Source organism: Megascapheus bottae, chromosome 18 (assembly GCF_031878675.1).
Source record: "Megascapheus bottae isolate mThoBot1 chromosome 18, mThoBot2.hap1, whole genome shotgun sequence".
Classification (NCBI taxonomy): domain Eukaryota; kingdom Metazoa; phylum Chordata; class Mammalia; order Rodentia; family Geomyidae; genus Megascapheus; species Megascapheus bottae.
The window spans coordinates 28,187,232-28,213,874 of record NC_143526.1 but is presented as its reverse complement, the minus strand read 5'-3'; the positions used below and the strand labels follow the sequence as shown (position 1 = coordinate 28,213,874).

Genomic DNA, 26,643 nt, shown 5'->3' with positions numbered 1-26,643 from the left:
TCTGCCCAAGGTGACGCTAACAGGCAAGGCTTGCAGCAGACCCTCATGCTGCCCCATTTTCCTGAGACCCTCAGGATCCCAGGGGGCCCAGATTCAGGTGGAAAATGAGGATCAGTTAGTCACTCTGCTATTGCTCCCTTGCCTTGTGCTCTGTGCTTGGGTGCAGTGCATGTGGCAGTGATCTCTTCATCCCTGAGGGGTTCATGGAGCGGGGAGAGGGAATGGATGTTTCTATGCTGGAAGGAGACCTGCTGCAGACCTGGCCAGCAGCTCTGAGAAGCCTGTGATATTTGAGCTGAGCCATGAAGGATACATAGGAGTTAACCAGAGAAGAAGGAACAGAGGTGAAAAAGACTTTAGATAGACATCATGTGCAAAAATCAATTCCTCCTGTAGCAGGAGGAATAGATGATAGGAATATGGAGAAAGTGATATCCATGTGAACTTGTACGAGTCTGTGAACAACGTGAAGGCCTGTCTGCCACGCAGATGGAATTTAAAACCCCGTGGCCACATCAGTGCTTGATAAAGCCCTCATGATCTTGGTTCCTGTCATTCTTACAATCATCCCTTTATTCCTCTGCTGCAGCCATGCGTACTATAGTAAGGCCATACTGTTCTGGGTAGCATGTGGTTCATTCTCTCCTTCTTTCTGGTGTCTGCCCAGGTTGGACCTCCTCAAAGAGACCTTCCTACCCTCACCCCCCCCCCACAGCTGACTCACCAACATGTGACAGTTTCCCTCTCTGTTCTGGTTGTTCTCTTCCTAACACACATGTCCTCCTGGAGTGGCCTGGGAAAGGGTCACTTTCTGTGGCTCTTCGTCTGTGTGCATCTCTCATGGGAATGCAGCTCCAGCAGGCAGAGGCTTTGCCTTGCCCTGGGTGATGCCCCCAGCCTCAGAGGGCTGACAGCCACTCCAAACCTATATAAACATTTGCTGAATGAGGGGGTGGAGGAGTGGATGCTGGGAAAACGCAAGCCCAGAAATTAGGGAGGCAGAGTTCAGGCCCTCGAGGCTGGGTGACCCAGAGCCATGGATCCCCTCTGGTTTTTGCTTTCCTCTTGAGCTGTGAGGTGCTGTGATCTCTAGAATGGCTCCAGGCAGGGAAGCGCTGACCCAGGGCTGTGGGAAGATGAGAGCTGGGACCTTCGGCCTGGATTTCTGGGGTTTGAAAATAGCCTAGTGAGGTCTCTGCATTCCCCATGACCTCCAGCTAAAGCCAGGGGCCCTGTCGAGGAGGACGGGAGAGCAAGGCCTGCCTTGGCTGCACACTGAAGGGTTTAAACTGCTAGAAGACTAACATACCAAGGGGAAGACACCTCTCAAGCCTGGGCACCTGTGGTATGCTGTTCACAGGGCCCCGTGCTCAAGGGCACTGGATGGGAAGTGGGTATAACATCCATACCCTCCAGTAAGGTCTCAGGAAGGGGAACCCACAAACAGGGAGGTGAAGCCGAATGCCAACCTCACCCTGTCCAAGACCCTGTGGCATGTGGCACATGTGGCAAGCTCCCAGGCATGTGAGTTGCTCCCACCATGTTACCCTGCCCGCTGCCCAGTCCCGTCACCGTGCCCACTGCCTCCCTCCACCCCAGCATGGGCGCAGCAGAGCCAGAGCTGTGAGCATTTTGAGTGAATGTGTTCTCTCTCATCTTCCACTGGTGGAAACAGGGTCTTTGATCACAATCACTAGAGCCACCAGGAACCCATCTCCCCAGAGAACGGCTGACGTCACCCCAGCCCCTGCTGTCCCCACAGAACAAACTGGCTAGCACCAAGTGGGAAGGAAACTTACTTTGTAAAGGTTTTCTTTTTTCCAGTCCTAGGGCTTGAACTCAGGGCCTGAGCACTGTCCTTGGGCTTTCTCAAGGCTAGAGCTCTGCCACTTGAGCCCCAGCACCACCTCCAGCTTTTTCTTTGTATGTGGTAGTAAGGAATGAACCCAGAGCTTTGTGCATGCTAGGCAAGGAGTCTACCACTAGGCCACACTTGGGTCCCACTTTGTAAAGTTTTGGATCTTTTGAACTTTTAATCTTGTACATGTGCATAGTATCTATGTGAAAAGAAAAGAAAATGAAGTAAAAGAAAGCAGCCAAGAAGCCTGTGACAAGACAGACAGGCAAACAAGCAGACATCAGGTAGACAGACATCATCAGGAGGTGGCCCCGGGGCCCTGGGCTCTGCCCCGCTTGGCGTGCAGCTCCACCTCTACGGTAATATTTTGGTTGTCAGACACGTAGTGTCTGTGTGGGAAGCCCCAGCCAATGGCGTCAGGTTTTGAGCAGGGCCCCACCAGGGCTAGGGTGATGATGACAGAGCCCAAGAATGACATCGTCTAAATGCATGCCTGAGCCGTGACACAGCCGGGCACGGGTGGCCCTCCTGCAGATGCCAGGAGCTGTTATCTCAGCACCTCCCAACGTCCATGGGGGTGGATGGGCGCTGTCCACCCACAGTTCACTCAGGTAGGACACAGGGGCTGAATCTTCATTCTTTCATTTGCTTGTTTATTCCACAGAGAACAAAACAAACTCCTTGCCCTGTTCAGGGAATAAGGCAGACATCAGAAAAGCTACAGTGTGTGCGTAGGGAGGGTTGGGGCACAGAGAGGGAAAGGGAGAAGAATGGGGGGTGTCAACAGGGGGGTGGGAGAAGGGGGATAAGGATTGAGGGGTTGGCTTTTCCATTCTCCTGGAGGTACCACTGATAAGCAATAAAGCGGACCTGTTTTCAGCATCTAGTCTGAGGCTGACAGACAGGTGCACTTGTCTGCACCTCACTTAGTAGAATGAACTCTCTGCTTTGGGCTGTGTGTGTGTGTGTGTCTTAGGGCTTGAACTCAGCACCTGTGCTAGCCCCTAGCTTTTTCATTCAAGGCTAGCATTCCACCACTTGAGCCATAGCTCCACTTCCAGCTTTTCAGTGGTTAACTGGAGATAAGAGTCTCATGGACTTTCCTTTTCTGGCTGGCTTCAAACCATGATCCTCAGATTTCAGCCTCCTGAGTAGCTAGGATAACAGACATGAGCCTAGCTGGTGTTATTTTAAGCCACAGTTTCTGGCTTACATTTGCATATAAGCCTATAGCAAGGGGCATCCAAAAGGCACTGGAAACTCGTAAAGTACCAGTGCCAGGTGGGTCTCGAGCCTGCAGGGAAACTGAGGTCAAAGGGCCAGATGAGACTGTAGCTTGGCTGCTTCAGGAAAGTATCATGGGATAGCTGCCGGCCTGGGAGCCCACTAGCCCCAACTCCTGCTAGCAGGCTGCAGTAGCTGACCCACTGCCAACCACCCCCTCTGCACTGGCCTCGCATAGAGCCAGCTTTTGCCCACCCACTGCATACCCTCCTTCCTGCCCACCCACTGAGCACTCTCATTCCCAGGAAGGCAGGCGCCTGCTTGGGCCAGCACCCAAGGGTGCAAGGCCGCAGGGGAGAGGGGAGGGAGTACGGGCTCGTTCCAGAGGCCCCTGGCTAGATGTCAGCTCTGCATGTACAATGGGGCTCTGGTCCAGGGGCTCAGCCCATGCTGGGCTGCAGTGGACATTATCTGTACAGCCAGCAGAACACAGGGGTTTTCAGTGTGTGATTTGTTTGCTGTCAGTCGTGGGAATGAAATCTAGGGCCTTACATGAGTCAGGCCAGCGCTTGCTCAGTCCTGCTTCTCTGCCCTTGACTGTGACCTCCGTGCATAAGACTCCTGTCCCTAACCTCTTCCTTTCTGTAGGCTTCAGGTCCCCTCCTGCTGGAGGATTTTGTGTCTTAGCAATACTTGGGGCCTTGTCATTCTAACACTTGCCCATTTGGGGGTTCAATTACTAGATCAGATCTTTATTGGCTGAGTGAGCTTGGGGAAAGGACTTAAGCTCTGACCCCCTTTCCTCTCCCCTGTACCATGAGGCAGCTCCTCCTCCTCCTCCTCCTCCTCTTTCTCTCCCCCTCTTCCTCCTTTTTCTTCTTCTGTAAGGGTTGAACTCAGGGTCTTGTGCTTGCTAAGCAGGCGCTCTACCACCTGAGCTACCTCTTCTATTCCTTTATTTGTTTTTGTTTTTTTCCCAGATAGGGCCTCACGCTTTTTGTCTGGGCTGGTCTTACCTGGAAGATCCTCCTCCCTCTGCTTCCTCCATAGCTGGGATTACAAGCGTGCGCCACCACCACACCTTGCCCTAAAATGAGGCTATTCATAGCACCTGCCATTAGTGAGATGTAGGTGAGATGCCCAGTAGCATGTCTAAAAATGTCAGCTATTTTATCATGACCATCATTTCCACCTTGTCACCAGTCCTGTCTGAAGGGCCAACAGGCCAGTGGCTCCTGGGGCAGGGCAGGTTTGGTTTCCTGGGAGACTGATGTGGGCTGGGCCGGGCCCATGTCCGTTTCTGGGAAGACAGGACCCTCTGCCCTCTGTGCTGGAGTCCCCTCAAGTCAAGTAATGAGTCACATTGCTTAGGAGCAGCAGGACACCCCCCACAGGCAGGCTTGGGGAAATCTGTTTCCCTGCCTAGTTCTGGGGTGCCCCTCTGCTTCCTTCTGGAACCCCGGGGTGACCTGGGCAGGTGCCATGTGTGTCACAGACACATGGGTAGACGTTGGCCTGTCCCCAAGGCTGCATTTGAACTCTGCACACTCTGTTCCAGTTTGTTTGTTTGTTTGTTTATTTATTTCGGTCAGGCAGTTATAGGGCTTGAACTCAGGGCCTGGGTGCTATCTCCAAGCTTTTTCACTCAAGGCTAGTGCTCTGTCATGTCAGCCACAGGGTTACTTCTGGTTTTCTGGTAGTTAATTGGAGATGAGGGACTCATAAGAACGTTTCCTGCCCAGGCTGGCTTAGCGCTGTGATCCTCAGATCTCAGTCTCCTAAGTAGCGGGGATTACATGTGTGAGCCACCGACACCGACGCCAGGCTTCTGCTCCGGTTTTAAGACATGGACTGTAGGTGGGAAGTCCTGGCTCTCCTGAGTCCCTGAGACTTAAATGGTGCATTCACTGGCCCAGGAGTCACCTGCCTGTGTCCAGGAGAAGAAAGCCACAGGCTCTGCCCCTGGCCTCCCAAAGGGGCCTCTCCTGCTCCTCCCCAGGGAGGTGATCCTGGGGTCTGCTCTTTCCAATCCTGGAAATGGCTTCTCAGCCCCCACCCTGCCTCCACTGCACTTCCTGGCTAGTCACTTTGTGTCCCACTCAGCTTCCCTAGACCCGGGTGAGTGCAGCCACTGGAACGTAGCCTTAGACCTTCAGCCCCACTGCAGACAGCCAGGTCTCTCTGTGCACACAGAGCCTGGACTTGGGGACTGATGCCACATAACTTACTGAGGTGTGGCTTTGGAGAAGCCACTGAGCCTGTGTGGGATGGAGGCAGCAGGGCCCTTTGGGAGCAGATGGAGGAATGGAAGACCAGAGATAGGAAGGGATTTCTGGAAGGCTGTACAGCAGGCTAAGATGGATCCCTGAAAACTACCAGCTATAAGAAGAGGTGTGTCTTGGGGGGAAGGGGAGAGGAAGGATTATCCCTGCATCTCGGTCCTGGGTCCCCACTGTTTACAGCTCACAAATTCCTTTCCCAGCCCTGGTGAGCTTACCAGGGTCCTCATGGGGGAGCAGCCAGAGAAGGACAGAGACTTGTCCAAGGTTACGACTCAAGGTCATGGCTACATTGGCATCAGAGCCAGAACAGACAAGCTGGTGCTTTATGCTCTGAACCTAAAATGTTATTTGGAATAAATTAGGGTCTGTCTGTGTGTGTGTGTTTCTTTTTGACATTACTAGGATTTGAACTTGGCCTCCTGCTTGCTGGGCAGGTACTTGACCACTGAAGTCATGTTTCTTAGGCATTTCTGCTTTAGGTAGTGATTACCAGAAATTTGGTCCCCTGAACTCAATGCCAGTTCACAAGAAAAAAAAGTTAGTTGATGGCTCATGCCTGTATGCTTAGCTACTCTAGAGGCTGAGATCTGAGGATCAGGGTTCGAAGTCAGCCCAAGTAGGAAAGTCCAGGAGACTCCTTTCTCTAATTAACTTATAGAAAACTGGAAGTGGACTGTGGCTCAAAATGGTGGAGTGCTAGGCCCTGAGTGCAAGCCAAAAACCTTGTAGCATGGCCAGTTGGATGTGCAGGCCAAAGTATAACTCTGGGGGCAGGGTGGCCCTGCATCTCATTTACTGATATGCTGGTGTTGGTCTACAGAGTTGTATTCCTTGATGTCTGGAATGGTCCTTCCCTCCCGTGTCCCTCCCATGGTTAGGGAGATAAGGAGCAGAGCTTGGTGACCTGGCCTGGAGCTGAGACGTTCTTGGGTTCTTCACATTGGGAATGGGAGAGGAAGATAGGACAATGAGAAAGAAAAGAGGAAAGAAGTCTTTAAAATTTACAAAATAAGGCCAGGAGTTTGGCCCAGTGGTAGAGTGCTTGCCTAGCAGGTTCGATTCCTTGGCACCACATACGTGGAAAAAAAGCTGGACGTGGTGCTGTGGCTCAAGTGGTAGAGATCTAGCCTTGAGAAAGCCCAAGGACAGTGCTCAGTCCCTGAGCCCAAGCCCAGGACTGGCCAAAAAAAAAAAATTTACAAAACAAGCTGGGGATTGGTGGCTCATGTCTGTAATCCTAGCTACTCAGGTGGCTGAGATCTGAGGACTTCTGTTTGAAGCCAGCTTGAAAAGAGAAGTTCAGGGGACTCTTATCACCAATAAACCACCCAAAGCTAGAAGTGGAACTATGTATGGCTCCAGTGGTAGAGTGCTAGCCTTGAGCAGAAATGTCTCAGGAATAGCACCCAGACCCTGCGTTCAAGCCCCAGGCCCAACATGCAATTTACATGCAAGTGTGCAAACACATAGATACCTTACGAAATAACAACAAACTTGGACGAGTAAAATCATACTGCTTTGTAAATTAGTGACTAGGCTAAACCTGCACTTGTAAGCATATTTAGGGTCTTCGTATTTTACCCAGGGCTGGTGTTAGCCTGGGATCTTCCTACTTATGTCTCCTAAGTAGCTGGGCCATAGGTATATGCAGCAGCATGCACAGTTGATTTGTTGAGCTGGGGTCTTGCTAACATTTTTCCAAGACTAGGACAAGGAAACCTTGATCCTCCTGCTCTTTACCTCCCAAGTAGCTAGGCGGACAGGCATGAGTCACTGAGCTTGGCCTGGTTGTTGGATTGATGCATCAGGCCTGGAACCCTTGTCTTTTGGCGTGTCCTGTGATGTCTTGATGTCCCACAGGAGGCCAGTTGGGGTCCTCCCTGGGCTGCTGCAGGGGACTTCGGCTGAGGCCAGCACTGATGGCACTCTTCTGGTGGTGGTCCTCTCCTTTTAGAGGTCTGTGCACATGGCTCCAGTGGGGGCTGATATGCCCAGTTCTACAGTAGCTGGACATTTGGATTCTTCATGTTCTGAAGTGTTTCTTTGCCCTGTGTTTGGTCTTGGGCTGCCCTAGAAGGAAAGGAAGGTGAGAACTGGGTCCTGCCGGGACAGGCTGCCCTGCAGAGGTGGCTGGGCAAGCCTTGGGCACAGGACCAAGCTGGAAGGCTTTCCTGCAGGCACCCGAGGGCATCCAGCCAATACTCCCAGTATCCAGATGGACACACGGAGGCACTCAAGGGACAGGCTCTGTACCAGCCCCCAGGTGTGCCCAAGTTATAAGCTGCCCTGTCTAGCGGAGGGTCTACTGCAAGTTATCAGAAAATAGGCTTTGGTCCTTTTTATGTGGTAAACAGTGGAGGAATAAATAGGGGATTCCATATTGTGTATCTTTTTGTTGTTGTCATTATTGGTCCTGGGACTAGATGCTGTCCCCGAGTTCTTTTGCTAAGGCTAGCTCTCTATCACTTTAAGTCATAGCATCACGTTCTGGTGGTTAATTGGAGATGAGTTTCATGGACTTTTCTACCCAGGCTGGCTTTGAACCATGATCTATAAATATAAAGTATTTTTTTTTTGCCAGTCCTGGGGCTTGAACTCAGAGCCTGGTCACTGTCTTTGAAGTTTCTCAAGGCTAGCATTCTATCTCTTGAGCCATAGTACCACTTCTAGCAGGAATCGAACCCAGGGCTTTGTCCATGCTAGGTAAGCACCACTCCTAGGCCACACTCCTGAACCCTCCTTCAGCTTTGACACCAAGGCCGAAGTGCCTAGAACTTTGCCATGCTAGAAGCTGTAGCTGCTTATATCCAGCCAGGTGGGCACAGAAATCTGAAGATATTTCCCATATCATACCTACCAAACACACACAGACACACAGACATACACACACACACACACACACTCACAAGCCCAGGACCGGCAAAAAAAAAAAAAAAAGAAAGGAAAGAAATAGAGGGACAAAGGGTGAATAAATGCAGCAGTGGTATTCACTAGACACTATGCTGAAATGAACTCTACAACTTCGGGGTGGACAAGAAGGGGAGAAGTGGGAGAGAGTGAGGGAAGGGGTGACATTGTCAAAAGAGAAATAAACTCGTAGGCCAAGAGTGTGGCCTAGTGGTAGAGTGCTTGCCTCGCATGCATGAGCCCATGAGTTCAATTCCTATGTACTAGATACACAGAAAAAGCTGGAGGTGCAAGTTGTAGAGTGCTACTAGCCTACAAGTACAGTGCCCAGGCCCTGAGGTCTAGTCCCAGGACAAGAAGAAGAAGGAGGAGCAGGAGGAAGAGGAGGAGGGGGAGGGGGAGGGGGAGGGGGAGGAGGGGGGGAGGAGGAGGAGGAGGAGAAATGAACTCTTGCTGAGCACTGGTGGCTCACCCCTGCCATCCTAGCTACTCAAGAGGCTGACATCTAAGGATCAAGATTCAAGTCGGCCTCCAAGAGATCCATTAACCACTCAGAACCAGTCACTGCCCCCACTCTCTAGTGAGGGGCTCCCCTAGAATTGTGTGCCACCCTTCTTCACAAAACTCATTATAAAGCTGTAACTACCTCACCCAACATGGCACAGGGGTGCAGCTGGCAAATGATGTCCAAAATAGCTCACCTGTGAGAAATGTTGTGGTTACTTATTTTTGCTGATTGATCCTGGGACTTGAATTCAGGGCCTGGCCACTGTCTCTGACCATTTGTGCTCAAGACTAGCACTCTACCATTTGAGCCAGTGCTCTACTTCTGGCTTTGTTGTTGTTGTTACTGGTTAACTGCAGAGAAGAGTCTCGCAGACTTTCTTGCCTGGGCTGGCTTCAAACTGTGAACCTCAGATCTTAGCCTCCTGAATAGCTAGAATTATAGGCTTGAGCCAGCAGTGCCCCTGGGTAAATGAGATCATTTTTATTGACTTTGGAAAGAGAGGGGAGACAATCCATCAGACCAGCTTGGTAATGTACTCAGCGAGCCAGCCCACAGTCACCTCTGAGCTGAAAAGATGGCTGATGAATCTCTAAATACATATGTACTCTCTGACTGTGAGACCTTAAGCAAACTACATGACCTCTCCGTGTGTCACATTCCCTGCTACAGGCTAGAGTTCCTCAAAGCCAACCACAGGCCAAGCGCTTTGATGTTAGTCTAGACACGTTAAAGGTAGAAGATAAGCCCGTAACTTTTGTGACAGCATTTTGTTATAAAAGAGGTTGTCCACTGTGTTTCAGTACTCTGCTGTAGACCTTAACCTTTATTTGATAGTGAAGGTGGAGGAAACAGTGGAGCAGAGACACTGGAGGGGACATGTGTGCACTTCTTTAAGGAGACCTTGGAACTCGAAGTTGGAAGTGACATCTGACCGGAGTGATGGATGGGCATGTGATGTGTTTACCATTGGCACACAGTATTTGCAATGCACGTGAGCACAGAGTTGTGAGCCCTCACACTTGAGGACACATAAAGACTCAAAGCAAGCCAGGTGTTGGTGGTTCATGCCTGAAATCCTAGCTTCTCAGCTGCATGCCTGCCCTAGCTGAGAGCTGAGGACCAAGGTTCAAAGCTAGCCTGGGCACAAAAGTCCATGAGACTTTTATCTCCAACTAACCACCAGAAAATCAGAAATGGTTCTATGGCGCAATGTGGTAGAGCCCTAGCTGTAGCCTTGAGCTGACGAGCTCGGGGACAGTGTCCAGGCCCAGAGTTCAAGCCCCATGATCAAAATAAATAAATAAATAAATAAAAACAAACTCAAACTCAAGCTGAAGAGCCATGGCTACCCGGGCTGAGGCGTCCGCCGTGGAGCAGAGACAAGCTTTCCCACAGAGCCTGTGGGTCCACAGAAGCCATAAGCACTGGTGACTTCACGAGCTTGGGATTTCATCTCAGACCTCATGCTTGCTAGACTGGTGCCACGCTGCAGCCCTGGTTTTTGCCTCATTGGTTGTGCCACGGAATCTCATTTCCTGGCTGAGCTGCCCTCCACCTATCGTTAGGTTTCCTGCCACAGCTGGGAGGACAGGTCCCTGCTGTGGTGCTTAGCACCTCTCCACGGTCATGGAATCTCAGGGGCTTTCCTGCCATGGCTGGGAGACTGCATAGCTTGGTGGCCCTGGGCCACTGGCAATGCTATCCTCTTTCTCACCAGCTCTGTCTCTTGCACCCTGTCCTCTGTCTGGTACCCTAGGTACAGTTTGCCTTCCACAGCAGGCCCCATCCTCTCTCCTTCCCACCTCTCCCAGGCAGGTATGGATTTCAGGAAAGGCTATTCTTCTGGAACCTTCTTTCCTTTCACAGCACCCCATCAGTCCCTTAGGGACGCCCTTGCTCCAGGATGCCCTCTAGCTCCCAGCAAACTCACTGCACATTTAGTAGCTGGGTAAATTTCCACCTTCTCCCATTCATCCAGATCTCTTTGTATCTCATTTGAGGCCACGTCCTCAATATCCAGCGCCATTTCTGGTATATCGCACATCTACAGGAAAGGATGATGTTTTTTTGAGGATAACGGCTATGCTGTGAGGTGAGAAAAATAAAGCCCCCCCCCCCGCTATGATTTGTGGACACAACCAGGCGGCATAGCTGGATCCTGATAGCCTCTCAGTCGCGGATAGGAGGGGTAGGTGCCAGCAGAAGGCAGGGACCTCAGTCAGCCAGGTCCTTCCAGGCTCTCACTGCATGCCTGGGCTCTCAGACCGGAGTCAGTGACCCTGGCCAGCCCTTTCCCTCCCTGCCAAGGCTGTCTGGGGAAGGCCCAGGAGGCCGACAAGGAAGAACATTAGGTCCTACACAGCAGGAGCTGGAGCAGTGACCTGTGGCTGCCTTCTGAAGTCATAGCAGGACTGGCGGGAAGTCAGATATGACTGGAGGAGGGTCCTGCCCCCTCCAGGCTTCAGCTCCCCACTCCCCCCGCCAGAGGCTCTCATGGCTGAGTTTCCAGGCCTGGGCAGCCCACGCTGGTACGTAAGCACCCTACTGTCAGTGACTTTCCTTTAACCTTGGTCGTAAGAAAACCCAAGATCGAGATAAAACAGGCCCTGCAGAGGGCATCTACAGCCAAAGCCACCTCTAACCCCTCCTGTGTGACTTCAGCCATGCGATGGCACTTTCCTGGGCCTCAGTTTCCCTGCCTGTAAAGGAGGGGAGTAATGATAGTAGCAATGCTATGTCTGAGTCATATGGGGGTGTCTGTGGTTATCCAAAAGAAATTTCTTGTAGGGTTTGGTGCAGGACATACATAGCGGTGCCATCACAGTGAGAGAGCCCACCGTGAGCGGGCCCTGTCCGAGGCACTTAGAAGCCCTGGTGTCCTCCCTGTGAAAGGCAGGGGCAGGGCTGGGACCCAGCTTTCGGTGGAAGCGGAGGGCGAGGCCTCGAGCATGTTACTGGAAGCACCTGCTGCAGGCTGGGCCCTGCGCTAGGTGTCAAGCGGAGAGGCCCGAGTGTTTCAGGCCAGCTGGTGGTCATCCTTACTTCTTCTCCATGTAGGAACCTCGATGGCTGACTGCCGATTAGACTTTATTCTCAGGGTACTGAGGAGCTGCTGGGGGCTCCAGCAGAGGACATGACATGATTATGTGCATGAGGCTGGGCTAAGAGGGTGGGAAAGGCCAAGGTATCCTGTTCCCTTCCTGCCAGGTAAGAAATAGCAATCCATTTCTTAGAAAGGGAAGCTGTGGCCGAGTGTGGCAGAGCCTCCTACCTGATCCATTCAGCAGGCCCAGTTCAGCAGAGCCTGTGTCCCAGCTTCCTGTGATGCCCTGCAGCCCCTGGGCTTCTCTGAGCCGCTGTCTGCACACTTGTGCTGCACACCTGGCTCCCCCCACCAGGGATCCAGGGAGGTGGGCATGCAGTTAGCATGGAGAAGCTCACAGTCAAGGCCTGCTCACCCGGCCAGGTCTCCCTAACTGACCCTAAGCAGGAGTTGTTGTGACTCTGCTTAGCCCCAGGTTTCTTCCCCTTCCAATCCCCCACTGCCATCCAGCAGAGGGCACACTCAGCCCTTGACCTTGACTGATGTGCTAGGTGACTGGCAGTCTCTTTCACCTGTTGTTCATGGGAAATGGAGGGCCTGGTATTCCTGTCAGCCCCATAGCAAACCAGGAAAAATTAAGGTGGCCATGGGCCCTCAAATGAGCCAAGGTTTGGGAGTCTCAGGGCTTTGTGTGCCTCTTCTGATAGGCCATGTCTTCACACAGCCCTTCATCTGGCTGCCTCTTTCACACCTGTGTAGTCCTAGATTGATTGATTGATTTAGCCAATCCTGGAGCTTGAGCGCAGGCCTGGGCACTGTCCTTGGACACTTCTTGCTCAAGGCTAGTACTCTGCCACTTGAGTCACAGCGCCACTTCTGACTTTTTCTGTGTATGTGGTACTGAAGAATTGAACCCATGGCTTCATGCATGCTAGGTAAGCACTCTGCCACTAGGCCAAACTGCTGGCCCAGTCTCAGATTTAAATGCCACTTCCTGGAAGGGACTTCCTGAAGTCAGACCGGTGATTCTCTTCATCTCTACCTCCAGCTTGTCTTTATTTGCAATATGGGAATTAATTTGATCTTTTAAACCTTTTCTTTTTTGCTGGTTCTGGACTTGAACTCTAGGCCTGGGTGCTGTCCCCTAAGCTCCTTTTGTTCAAGGCCAGCATTCTACTACTTGGGGTACAGCACCACTTCCAGCTTTTTCTATAACTCATAGACTTCCTGCCTGGGCTAGCTTTGCATGGTATCCTCGGATCTCAGCCTCCTGAGTAGCTAGGATTACAGGCACTAGCCCTGGTGCCTGGCTTTAAACTATTTTTTAGGTGTGTTTATTGTTGTTGTTGTTGTTTTCCTGTTCATCTCAGTGACAGAGGGACCATGGACGTCTGGCTTACTCTCTGTCCGTTCCCATCACCCTGCTGTGTCTTGGTCCTGGTGGATCCTCCACACATCATAGCATGGGTGAGTGCACAGCTAATCTGCCCTGTCTTCCCAGGGAGCCAGATCTGGGATGTGACCTGGAGCAGACCCTCATCCTCCCAGACCCACTCAGCTAAATGCTGCTGCTGCCGTTGCCAAGGCAACACAGCTAACTCTCCAGAGCATCTTTCAGTGGGAGAAGGGATGGCCCATGCAGACAGCATGGTGGCAGGACAGCTCAGATCCCTTGGCCTTTGAGAGGGACCTCCCCCCCCCCCCCCCCCCCCCCCGCTTCCCCCTCCACCACTTGCATGTGTGACCATGAACTTGACCCTGTGTGGAAATGGCCTCTGTTGGAGCTGTGCAGAGAGCTCAGGAACAGTGTGTTCTGCCTAGCTGGCTCCATCAGGATCTGCCAGGCGCCTGTGGAAGACAAGCTGGTCTTGGAATTATTTCCAGAAAGTTCCTTCAGTCCTCATTATATAGAGACACCACTTTTGAACAATTTTGTGGTAGGTGGCAAGATGCCACCAGACAGCTCCAGAAGAGGGTGAGCTTGTAGACTCCAATGTGCAGGAGGTGTGACTGCCTGTGCTGCCTTCGATGGAATGCTTTCCCTCTCTGGGCCTTCATTTCTTTATTACTTCAATGTTGAGAAGTGTCTGCCCTGCTCAGATGCAGGGTGAGGTGACCAAGATTTTGCATAGAAAAATCTGCAGATGAGATTGATCAATGATCCTAGAGCCAGGTTCTTCAAACTGTGTCCTCCCCAGACCCCCATCCCAGGCCAAGGGACACATCAAGTTAGCACCACTGTCAGAATGGCTGTTAGAAGTCAGCTGCATGCCCTTATAGCAGAGATGGGAAACTGAGGCTCAGAGAAAACCAGGAGCATCATGGATTAGGGAATCAAGGTCTGATAGTCTACGCAGGACCTAGCTGTGTCCCTGGTTGTCTGAGGCTGTCTGGAAATGAGCTGGTATCTGGTGGAGGGGGACAGGACTTGGGGGCAGGAAGTCTAGAGGGGGAAACAATGGAGGGAAGGAAAGGAGGCATAGAGGATGCTAGTGGGTAACTCTCTCTACTTTCCTATATGCCCACTTCTGATAAGCAGGTTGCCTCTGGTTCCAGGCATGACCTGGGTCTGGCCACTCAGCTCCACATATACCAGGACAGACACAGGACCTTCATTGCTGGAGAGCACCACTTTGCTGGAACCACTGGGCCAGGGGCGCGCTTGGCTTGGTGATACTGACCTGGAGGGACAGAAACCTGAGCTACTGGAGCCTTCTCAGAGACCCTGGCTGAAAATGAAGGGACATCACTTAACCCCCCCCCCCCGGAACCCTAATCATGTCGGAACCCTGCCAGATTTCCCATCATTCCTTGGGTTTCTACCTGGTACACCTAGGAGGAAGGTAAGGAAGAAGCATGGATATTTAGAAACCATCTTCCAGGCCTTTCAGAACAACGGAGTACAGAGATGGGGAACTGGGACCCTCTCACCCCTGACAGAGGGGCAGGGGTCCATTGTTGGGGTTCATGGCTTTGCCCTCATTTCCCCTCAGCATGCAGCTAGGCTATAGGTTTTGTTGTATAGAAACTGATGATGAGGATTTGAAAACAGAGTCTCCTCTCCTCTCTAGGTCCAGGGTGTGGAGGGAGTGAACTGGGAGCCGTGACCAGAGCTGCCTCCTTGCTCATTCAGGGCTGAACGTTTATTAGACACCTGCTCCACACTGGGCTCTGTTACAAAATTGACCCACAAGGGCCCTCATCAGCAGTGTTCCTGTCTCCCTCTGACACACACTACTGAGGCCGTGGGGGCTGGGATGCTGGGTCTCAGAGCCTGGGGAAGTCTGTCCAATCCTCAAGCTCTGCCTGAAGCTCCATGCTGTGTACAGCGGGTGCTAAATAAAGACCCATGGGGTAAATGCACACTGTGAGGTGTTCTGAGCAGCCACCTGTCCCCAAATCTCTTCCCACTGTGGCTGCTAGGTCAGCCTTTGTCAGCTGGCTGAGTCTTGAGGGGAAGTGTGGTGTCCCTGGAAGGTGACCTGGTGCGCACACACGTGTGTGTGTGTGTTCATGTGTTCTTTCTGCTCAGGGTTGGCTGCTCAGGGCTGGAGAGACACAGGGCCTGGCTCCTCTGTGGATCTGGGATGACGGTCCCAGAGGCCACGACGAGGCTGTGACGAGGGGGGCTGGGTCCTGGTGGCTGTCCCCCTTCCTGACTGCAGCTTGGGTGAACAGCTCATGAGGAGCCCCCAGACCTTCAGGCTCAGCCAGCAGCATTGCTGTCGGGTGTGGCTAGGAGGAGAGGAGGGCGGATGGGCCCTGGGCTTGTGGGGGTGGGGTGGGGGGTGGAGGTCACGAGGAGTTCCAGGGGCCACCCACAGGGCAGGGCTCTGGCTTCCCAGGGCCAGAAGGAGCTCTGGAGGACATCGCACAGACGGGGATTTAGTCCTAGACCCTTCTCTGGGCCTCTTGTAACCAGAGTTCCTTCCAGTTGTGTGTGGAGAGGCGAGCTGAAGCTCTCGCTGTGGTGACTTCCCGTCGTCAAGAAGAGTGATCCCAGCTGGGGTGGAGGGATGAAACCAGACAAAGATGGTCACTCTAGCTCTTTCGTGGGCAGTCACAGGAACCGTCCACCAGAGGCTCTGACAAGTCCTGCCTTGAGAAGGCCTGTTCCTCTCCATAACCATAGGCATTACCTATGGGGCTCACCCCAGGATAGGCCTTAGATTCCCCACGCCCCAACTCCACAAAGCCCTGCAGAGCACTAAACATTGGAGTCCAGGTATGTGGAGTGGTGGGAGCAAGGCCCTTCTAACAAAGTCTTGGGGCATCTCAAGACTAGGGAAGGCTCAGGAGAGGAGACTGGAGGGGAAGGGGCCTTCCCTCTCCCAGGGGATAGAGTCGGGCAGCCCCTGTAGTTGGCCTCCTGCCTGTTGCAGACCTACTGCGAGTCTCCTGATTCTTGGGAATTGGTCCCTGGCTGAGGCAGAGGTTCATACTGCTTAGGCTGGCAGGGGGCCCCTGCAGGAGGCAGGAGGGAGAAGGATGAGGGGTACTGCAGAGACAGAGCCCCCGCCCCCCAAACTCCCAGTATGTCACAAATCTGGGCTTCTGGGAGGCAGGTGATTCTTCAGATTTCGGGTCAATGATGCAGGGTGTGGAGGATAAGTCCCAGGCGTATGTCCCACGCCATGGCAGGGCTATCCCAGTGATCTTGGTGAGGCCCCCCCTGGGGTCACTGGCCTGCCACCCACCGGCCGCACCATCATTCGTGTGGCACGCAGCGAGTAGCTGGGACCTCGGAAGTAGTGCCAGCGGATGCCATTGAGCTTGCGCAAGTGGTAGCTGGCCGGGTAGTAGATGCCATTGAGGTTGGAGAGGCCACAGGCGACGAACCACCACCCTGAGACAAGAGGGAGATCAGAGGTTTGGGAGTGATGAGGTCCCCATCCTGACCCCAAGACAACAAGGACTAATGAGGACTGAGATCTCCCTGGGGTACAGCCCATGGCAGAGGGGATACAGGCAGTGACAACCCAGGATATCGGGAGCTGCTGGGGCTCTGGTCATCTCTCCAGGCACTTATGTGTCTCCTCATTTTTGCTGTGACCTTATGGTATCCCTGGCCCTGCGACTGCCTTCCTTCCACCCTTTCTAGGCTTAACTGCTCAGTCTCTTTACCTATGGATTTTCAGTGGTATCTGCCTGTTTCCCTGGCGAGCCATATGCTTGAGTGTGTGCGTGTGTGTGCGTGTGTGTGTGTGTGTGTGTGTGTTCTCTTTCGGTGCTCGCTTTTCTCTGGCAGCCCCGTCTCTGTCCCTGGTCCCTGTCTTTCTTGGGTCTCAGTCTGCTTTCCTGCCTCTCTCTCTCTCTCTCTCTCTCTCTCTCTCTCTCTCTCTCTCTCTCTCTCTCTCTCTCTCTCTCTCTCTCTCTCTCTCTCTCTCCTTTCTCAACTTCTCTCTGCCTCTGTGTCCCTCTCCCTCCTCTCTTCTCTTTGATAGTCTTTCCTATCTTCCTCTCTGTCTTTTTTTGTCAGTTGTGGGACTTGAACTCTGGGCTTGGGTGCTGTCCCTGAACTCTTTAGCTGAATACTCTACCACCCTATCCCTTGAGCCGCAGCACCACTTCTGGTTTTCTAGTGATTAATTGGAGATAAGAGTCTCAGGGTGTTTAGTGCCTGGGCTGGCTTTGAACTGTGATCCTCAGATCTCAGCCTCCTGAGTAGCTAGGATTACAGGCGTGAGCCACCGCGTCTGGCTTTCCTCTGTCTTTATCTTTCCTCTCTCATCTCCCCCTGTCTGCCTCTGTCTCTTTTTTCTCCCTCTTCTCTGTCTTGGTCTCTCTTCTCTTCTCTGTCTCTGTCCGTCTCTCTCTGCCTTCTTCTGTTCTTGTCTCGCTCATCTATTGTCTGTCTTCTGTGCTCCCCCCCCTCCCCGGCATGGGGCATTGTTGGATGTACAGGGCTGGAGAGCTGCCCTCTGCCTCCCCCTGGTCTCCCATATCCCACTTCTGTCCAGCCTGGGGTGTGGGGTGTCCGCAGAGACATCGCTCCACAGGAGCCAGCCCCCCACAATGTCCCTCCAGGAGCATGGGCTCTGAGGAAAGCTGGCCAAGCTACCCTTAGGAAGAGGTGTGACCAGGAGGGGCCCTGGCCGGCGGGGATGGGGGGAAAGGACGAGGCGGCACCCACCTCCAGACATCATCTGGGCACACTTGCAGAGGCACTCATCGTTGTCTGCGTCCCGGGTACTGAAGTTGGCGCCCTTCATGGGAAGGCTGCTTTGGTTCCCGGAGGAGCCACTGTATCCACTCAGAGAAAGCCTGGAGGCCACCCAGGCAGGGGTGTGTAAAAGGCCAGAGTCAGGCTGGGGCTGGGGTCCCTGCCTATGTTCTTGGGGAGATGTGAGGGGGGTCCCAACTTGATGGGTTGCTTGGACCACTTTCCTTCTCACTTCCCCTGCTGCTGCCTGCCACCTCCCAGGAACAAAGTACCTACTGTGTGCTGGCCTCCCCTTACCTAGCCCGGGGTCTAGATAACTTGTATTAGTTCAGGGTTCTGCTAAGTGCCAGGCATTGTTAAGAATGCTTCCGGTTGACCGGGAGTTTGGCCTAGTGGTTAAAATGCTTGCCTAGCATGCATGAAGACCCGAGTTCGATTCCTCGGTACCACATACATAGAAAAAAGCCGGAAGTGGTGCTGAGGCTCAAGTGGTAGAGCTCTAGCCTTGAGAAAGTCCAAGGACAGTGCTCAGGCCCTGAGCTCAAGCCCAGGACTGGCAAAAAAAAAAAAAAAAAGAATGCTTCCGGTGTGCCAACCTAAATCACTTAAACCTCATGGCACTGAGGAAGAATGGGGATCCCACAGCCAAAGGAACATCATACTGTCTCAGTACCAGGACAGGTCACAGCCAGGTTCTAGCCAGGTGTGGGAGGGATCTCTACATGCCCTTTGCCTGTGGCAGACCTTCCTGTAACCCCAGCTCTAATTACAGCTTCCCCCCCCAGCACCCTCCTCCTCCAGGAAGCCCTCCCCGCTGACCACACAAGCACCCATGGATCTATATCCTGGGATTCTGACCTCAGCAGCCAGCCACAGGAGGGAGGGCCAGACTCTGTGGGCCAGGCTTGGCGCTCTGTGGCTTAGTTCATAAAACTAAGGGCAAGCACCCAAGTCACACAGAGAGCATGGTAGGAAGTGCCAACTTGCTTTTTGTGAGTGTGTGGGGGGGGTCATGGGGCTTGAATTTGGCCTAGGCGCTGTCCCGGAGCTCTTCAGCTCAAGGCTACTGACCTACCCTTGAGCCAAGCCCCACTTCCCGTTTTCTAGAGGTTAATTGGAGATAAGAGTCTCAGATCCTTTTGTGCCTGGGCTGGCTTTGAACCTTGATCCTCAGATCTCAGCCTCCTGAGTAGCTAGGATTATAGGTGTGAGCCACTACGCAGGGTTCTAGCTTGCTTTTGTTTTGTTGTTTCTGTGAGGTTGGCTCTCTCCAGGGAGCTCAGGCTGACCTGGAATTCATGACCCTCCTGTCTTAGCCTCCCCAGTGGTAGGATTCTGGAAGTTCCAGGTTTAACATACATGCATATCTCTGTATGGTAGATGGAGCTGATATATGTCTACGTCTGTGTGCACATATATACACACATATATGAACACACACAGGAGTAGCCTTTTTTCATATCTGTACTTCCCCAAGGCAGGTGGCAAGTTTTGAACTCAGGGCTACAGAAATTGCTGCCTCATACTTGGGTCCAGAGCAGAGGATGGATTTCTCCTTGTGCAAGGACTTCTGCTTCCTCAGCTGCACCAACCCATGGTGCAGAGACATGATGAGTTTGGGCAGCAGGGAAACCGAGTTCAAATCCAGACTCCATCTCATTTGGGGTAGAGGATGTACACTTATGACTTCTATTTTCCTATTTCTGACATAGGCATAGTGAGCCTGCCTCGAAGGGCTTGGGGGGAGGGTAGGGGTGCTGGAGCACAGTTGATGCACAGTAAATGCCCACTTTTTTGTTGTTGTTATTGGTTGTGGAGCTTGAACTCAAGGTCTGGGCATTGTTTCACTCATGGCTAGTGCTCTACCATTTAGAGCCAGAGCACTATTTCTGGTTTTCTGGTGGTTCCTGCTCAGGCTGGTTTTGAATCATGATCCTCAGATCTCAGCCTCCTGAGAAACTAAGATTATACTGCCACCTAATCCCTAGATTTTTTTTTCTTTTAAGCACACCATTTAAAAAAGAACAACACTGAAGATCTGACCTTGTACCGCCCATCCAGTGTGACAAAGCTCAGAGAGATACAGCCTTGCTGTGCCTGAGTCTACCAAGAAAACAGGCTGTGCCTGGACAGGTCTGGGTCTCCCACCTGCCACCTTCCAGCCTGGGCCCCTTCCCCATTTTCCCTCAGGGTATACAGGACTGACTGGGTAAGTCACCTCCCCTTTCTGGGTCTCTGCCAATGACTGACTTGAGGAGGCTGACCTTGGACGCCCCCTCTGCCTGCGGGCTGGCGGCCTCTGGCCTCTGGGCCTCGCCGCCTCCCCGTGACAGTTGCCTCACTCCACCCAGAGGCTGGGATGTGCTGAGTGCTAACCAGTCGCCTCCAGATCCTGTGACGTGCGTCCAAATGGGGGACAGATGGTACGGACAGGAGACGCCCAGGGACTGACCCGTGGTGCTGGCTCTGCATTCGTTAGCCCTGGGGACCCCAGTCTGCCCACAGGCCCGGGCCCCAAGCCCACCTGTACATCTGCTCTTCGCTGCCCAGCTGGAAGTGCTCATATTGGGCGTAGGTCTCTTGGCCCTCCCAGTCCTGCAGCTCCACCCGCAGCGAATAGGCCGCCCTGCTGGTCAGCTGGTGCACGGCCTCATTGCCCAGCCAGTACTCCCCAGCTGGATCACCAAAGCCCTACCAGGAGGGAGGACAAGAGGGGGAGGGAAGAGGGGGAGGGGAAGGAAGGGAGGGAGAGGGGCCATGATGCTGACTGAGCCGTGGGGCCAGGCCTGGGCTGCAGTCAGCTCTCCAAAGCACCATGCCCAGCCATCAAGTTCATGGGCATCTGTGGATGGAGGCCCCATTAAACACAACTCAAAGTTCTTCAGGGGCAGGCAACATCAGCCTGCAGCGATGACACTTCCAGGAGCCCTGGTGGGGGAGGGTGCGGGGAGGGGCTTCTCCGGTGGGGGGTCCTGCATGGTGGCCACGTGGGTAGTGAATACTTCTTGGGCCTCTCCTATTTGTGCCCTTGGATGCAGGTATGTGAAACTTCAACAACCACAACCACAGCCACCACAAAGAATTTACTTAGCTGCTGCTGCTGCTCGGTAAATGGGTAGAGTGAGCTTGAGGAACAACAGGGCAGCTACATAAAAAATAGGAAGCTAGGAATTCTGGGAGTGTCTTGTCACCAGTGTCTCTAGGTGACAAGAAACCAGTGCCCTTAGCAGAACAATGTTCAGCACCAAGGCCAGGGGAGCATTGCAGTCAGCTCTCACGTCCTCTGTGTCCTCCATCAGCCTAAGAGTATCTGGCTTTCTGTGTTTCTTTCTTTTTTTTTTTTTTTGCGGTGGGGGGGCGTGAACACAGGGCCTGGATGCTGTCCCTAAGCTTTTTTTCCTGCTCAAAGCTAGTGTTCTACTACTTTGACCCACAGTGCTCTGGTGGTTCACTGGAGGTAAGAGTTCCATGGACTTTCCTACCCAGGCTGGCTTCCAACTGTGATCCTTAAACCTCACCCTTTTGGGTAGCTAGGATTTCAGGCATGAGCCGCCAGCACCTGGCCTATTTTTTTTTTTTTTTTTTTTTTTTTTTTTGCCAGTCCTGGGCTTGAGCTCAGGGCCTGAGCACTGTCCTTGGACTTTCTCAAGGCTAGAACTCTACCACTTGAGCCTCAGCACCATTTCTACCTTTTTTCTAAGTATATGGTACCAAGGAATCGAACCCGGGTCTTCGTGCATGCTAGACAAGCACTATACCACTAGGCCAAACTCCCAGCCCCCTATTTTTTTTTTTAACTTTATTTATTTTGTGCCAGTACTGGGGCTTGAAATCAGGCCCTGGGTGCTGATTTTGCTCAAGGCTGGTGTTCTACCACTTCAGCCACAGCCCCACTATTGGCTGTGTGCTGGTTAATTGAAGGTAAGAGTTTCCCACACTTTCTTGCCCTGGCTGACTTTGAATCTTGATCGTCAGATCTCAGCCTCCTGAAAAGCTAGTATTACTGGCATGATCCACCAGCACCAGGCCTCTCCACTATTTCAGTTATTGACTCAAACTCAATTACTTCAAGAGTACTCATAACTTAATTTAGTAATTTATTTTTTATGTATTTATCAAATGAACAGCTAGCAGACACTGTGTATATCCTTATGGGCATTCTTTTCTATTTTTTTTACTTTCAAAAACCTTAAGAGCTTTTAAGGACCACTTGCCAAAAAAAAAAAAAAGATGAAGAAAGAAAAATCTTGTACTCAAAATTTAATTGAAAATACTGGAAGACAATTGGGTATTATTTCTCACATCTTATAAAATGCATGTGGTTTTGGAGGCAACAATTCTACAAGAAAGCATTTGTCTTTGTAGCTAAGGTCCCAGATGCACCAAGCAGCCAAGAGACTCATTTAAGCAGTGAAGTCAGGGATGAGAGGAGGATTTTTTTTGGTCTTTCCCGCCTCTTCCTTTGCATTCATGTAAGAAATTTAGCCATGCACATATATTATTTTTTTCCAAGAAATTAAACAAAAAGTCAATTTTCATTCCTAGGGTTTATGTCAGAAATGGCAAAAAGAAAAAAAAAAGGATTGGATGTCAGGGAGTCTGTCCCAGCAGCAGGGAGGTGAGTGTGAGGGTTGCTGGCTTTAGGGGAGCTGATCCCCCCGCCTCCCCTCAGGGATGGGGTAGCAGCCCCCACCAGTGACCCATCACCTGCAGTGTCCCTGGCAGCAGCCTTACTTACCTCTTTGTACTCTTTCCAGCCCTGCTGGAAGCTCACGTTGCCTCTTTCCCGGCGCTGGATGAGGGTCCACCCGCCTCCATTAGCCTTCAGCTCACAGAACACCTGGGGGTGGGGGTGGGGAGACAGCTGAGCTGGAATCCTTCAGAGGCAGCCAGAAAAAAACAGAAACAAACTCAAACCCTCATCACTTTCTAGAAGCTCCCCTCAGCTTCCTTCTCTCCTCAGTTGTACCCTAAATGGGGATGTTTATGCCTACCTCTTTGTGCCTCAGTTTCCCCTCTGCAAACTGGTATTTTTTGTGAGAATTAAATAAGTGGAGCCATACACAGTGCTTAGAAGACAGCTAGGTATGGGGCCGGGAGTTTGGCCTAGTGGTAGAGTGCTTGCCTAGCATGCACGAAGACCCGGGTTTGATTCCTCAGTACCACATACATAGAAAAAGCCGAAGTGGTGCTGAGGCTCAAGTGGTAGAGCTCTAGCCTTGAGAAAGTCCAAGGACAGTGCTCAGGCCCTGAGTTCAAGCCCAGGACTGGCAAAAAAAGAAGAAGAGGAGGAAGAGAAAGAGGAGGAAGAAGAAGAGGTCGATGACAGTGTTAGAGCTTTGTTAGGGTGGAAGGACTGCTATGATTCACGACTCAGTGTTGATTGACATTGCATTAGACTTCCTGGGCCGTGACAAAACATGAGGGAGGGCAGGAGGGTGGCCTGTGGGAAGGGGGTTCAGCTTTCATTCTCCCTGTGCCTTCGGGCAGAATGTCAGAGAAGTGGGATTGTGTTCACCTCAGACAGTGAGGGAGGAAGTGGACACCAGATAAAGTCCTGGCCCCCGTGACCTACTTTTTCCAGAGAGGCCCTAATCCCAAAGTTTCCAAAACCTTCCAAAATAGTGCCACCAGCTGGAAACCAAGTGTTCAAAGCATAAGCCTGTGTGTGTGTGTGTTGGCTGAGGGGGGAGGTGGAGGGAGGGGTGGTAACTTGATATTTAAATGGTAACAGACACAAAATGCTTAGCTGCATTAGACCTAGGAAATGTGGTCACTGTCATTCAATGAACAAGTGTTTTCTGAGCACCTAGCTTTAATGAACTAGGATGCTTATGCAGGAAAGAATCATTTGTTTCAAAGAAATCATCTGTCCTAATCTCCCATATTAACTTTCATCCGCACATTATTTTTTCTAGCCAGTTGAGTACATGTTGAATGTTCGATGCATGTTCAATGAGTATGGACCTGGCTTCTGCCCTTCATTGATGCATCAGAGGTAACCCAGCCTCAGGGCTACATAGGTCTGGCAGAGTCTATAATAGTTCACACAGATTGTTGGCTGCAAATGTTTGGGGTGCTACAAGGGAGGAAACACTGGGAAACCCTGGAAAGCTTCCTAGAGAAGATGGCTTCAGAAGAAGGCATCGGATGAAGGTGAGCCTGCCAGGTGGAGAAAGTGGAAGGATGTTTCTGGGAGCAGGAGTGCAACACAAGCAGGGACTTGAGATGCTAAAGGTCTACCGAGGGAGAGAAGGCAGCCCATTTGTTGTAGAGGTGGCAGAAGGTGCAGGAAGGGAAACTGAGGCCCAGACAGGAGAAAAATGTGTTTCAGAACAAGATGCAAGTAAAGCCAAGGTTTGAGCCTCCCAGGGCAGCTCATGTTGATCATTGAACCCAGATTCCAGCTGTTCACCACTGCTGAATCCCACCACAGATGAATCAACTCAAGTCCACGTAGCACACTTACTTCCTATGATAGTGCCCTTTTTATAATTAAATAATATCCTTGACCAAGTGCATTTTAAAGGAAAATATTATCAGTACCATAAACAAAAGCCACCTGAACTCTTGCCTTTGTTCAGACAATCATAAACAAATAAATATAAAAGATATTACAACATTCTAACTAGAAAATATGAAACACATAGGGCCTCAGGCTAGATTTTTTTTGTTAAGAGGGAAGTCGAGCAGTTGTGAGGAAAGAGGACAAAAGTAGGTACAATCTGGGCCTCTCTTCCAGGAATCCTCAGAGGGAAAGAATGGACGGGTGCTGGTGGCTCATGCCTGTAATCCTAGCTTCCTGTGAGGCTGGGATTTGAGGATGGAGGTTTAGAGTCAGCCTGGACAGAAAAGTCTCTGAGATTCCTACCTCCGGTTGACCACCAAAAGCCCAAAGTGGAGTTGTGGCTCAAGTTGGCAGAACCCTACTCTTGAGTGAAAAAGCTTAGGGATAGTCCTGAGTTCAGACCCCAGTACCAACAGGAAGAGAAGGGGGCTGGAAGAGGAAATTGCAGAGGGGAATTGGAGGTGGGATGGCTGGAACCCACACTTGTTCCCACACTTCATTCTCAGCTTGCCCCAAACCTTCCTCCAGACACCTGCACTTTTCTCTTCCTTCTCTCCTGATGTCTGGACCTTCAGGTTCAGGGCAACAATACCGGCTCGATTCACCTTCACCCACACAGAACTACTTCCAGACTGAGAAGCTTCTGGAGAGAATGTCAGCAAAGGATGCTTCTTTGGCTTTGGGGGAGTCCCTGACTGGCTGGGGTTGGGAGGGAGCTCAGGCTGAGAAGCCTCTGGCTGGGTGCCTGGGAGAGCCCCGTTTGCCGGCGCCCCTGACCTTCCTGGGCTCTGACATATTGGCCAAGTGGATGGTGTAGATGCCGCTGACGTTGGCCCCAAAGCGCTGGATCTCGGCGCAGTCCTGGAACACAGGCTCAGGTGCCCTCATGGAGGCTGCTGGGGACAAAGCGGAAGTGAGCCGGAGGTGAACAAGGCAGGGGAGGGAGGTGATGTGGACACAGCCTGCCTGTCCTGGTGCAAGTTCTGGTGGGAGGTTTAGGGGGTGGGGAAGCCCACGCAGACCTGAGATGGTTTCTGAGAGGAGGTGACAGTGAACTGGGACGTAGGCCACATGCAGGGGTCTGGGAGGAGGGGAGGAGGGCATTCCAGGCAGAGGGAACGGTATATGGGAAGTCTCCTAGGTGGGAGTCATCCTGGTGTGGCAGATGGACGAGGTGTAGGGGGAGATAGGACTCACCCCACGAGTGTTCTGGCTGTTTGAGGGTCAGGGGGGTGGAGGACAGCAGGCAGGAGCCTGAACTCTAGCAGGGTCAGTGAGTCTGGAATGCTAGGCTGAGGAGCCCTGAGCGCTGGGTGGAGGAGAGCGCTCTGGTGAGAGCAGAGCAGCAGTTGCAGGGAGGAGGCTCATGGAAAAGAGGCCTGGGAACAGGCTTTTCTGCTCTTGGGGATAGGATGCCTGGAGCCAGAACTCCAGTGAGGCACCGCCCACACCAGGAAATAGGTCCAAGGGCACCCAGCCAGATAGGCAGAGCCTTCCCTCCTCTTCCCTCTCCCCTTCCTCTGCTTCCTCTCCCCCTCCCTCCCTTTTTTTTTCAGTCCTGGGGCTTGAACTCAGGGCCTGTGTGCTGGTGAGTGTCTTTTGCTCAAGGCTAGCACTCTACCACTTGAGCCACAGCTCCACTTCCGGCTTTTCTAGTAGTTTCTCGGAGGTAAGAGCCTCATGGACTTCCCTGCTTGGGCTGGTTTTGAACTACGATTCCTCAGATCTCAGCCTCCTGAGTAGCAAGGATTACAGGTGTGAACCTATAATAGGGATTTGGGGCAGACCAACCTGCTGTGGCTCCATCCTAAGTCCAGCAGCCCAAGGAGGGAGGAGTGAACGCCTTCCAAACCATAAGCTGTGGAGTGACCAGAACCTGCTGTGCCCCCCACGGCCCTGGTGCATGTTCCTTCTTGGAACAAACTGGACGGATCATCAGGATTGCCCAAGCCCTGGCAGGCACCCCCTACTCTGCCCCACTGTGGACTCACCAGGTGCCTGTGTTTCTTTTATTTGATTGAAGCCCACCAGGGCTCCAAAAGTGGACCAAGTGGACTGTTGACAAGTAGCAGGGAGTAACATCTGTGCTG

General features: G+C 52.2%; 1 protein-coding gene and 1 long non-coding RNA gene across 3 annotated transcripts in view; one reads left to right on the top strand and one right to left on the bottom strand.

Moving 5' to 3' along the window:
• Positions 1-13,199: 13,199 nt before the first annotated feature.
• LOC150050314 (uncharacterized) lies at positions 13,200-20,406 on the top strand. Of its 2 annotated transcripts, none has more exons than XR_016538608.1 (3): positions 13,200-13,289; positions 14,362-14,665; positions 19,992-20,406. It is a non-coding gene; the product is annotated as an uncharacterized LOC150050314 (long non-coding RNA). The 2 variants fall into 2 exon arrangements; XR_016538607.1 differs by lacking the exon at positions 19,992-20,406 and adding an exon at positions 14,894-15,185.
• The window catches only part of Angpt4 (angiopoietin 4), a 32,220-nt gene continuing 21,607 nt past the window's right edge, over positions 16,031-26,643 (bottom strand). Inside the window, exons 5-9 of the mRNA XM_090352111.1 lie at positions 25,331-25,446; positions 22,724-22,825; positions 20,510-20,676; positions 17,956-18,086; positions 16,031-16,668 (exon numbers count right to left, since the gene is read on the bottom strand). Of these exons, the coding sequence (XP_090208237.1) occupies positions 16,466-16,668; positions 17,956-18,086; positions 20,510-20,676; positions 22,724-22,825; positions 25,331-25,446 (719 nt within the window). The 3' untranslated portion in view covers positions 16,031-16,465. The remainder of the gene's footprint in view (positions 16,669-17,955; positions 18,087-20,509; positions 20,677-22,723; positions 22,826-25,330; positions 25,447-26,643) is intronic.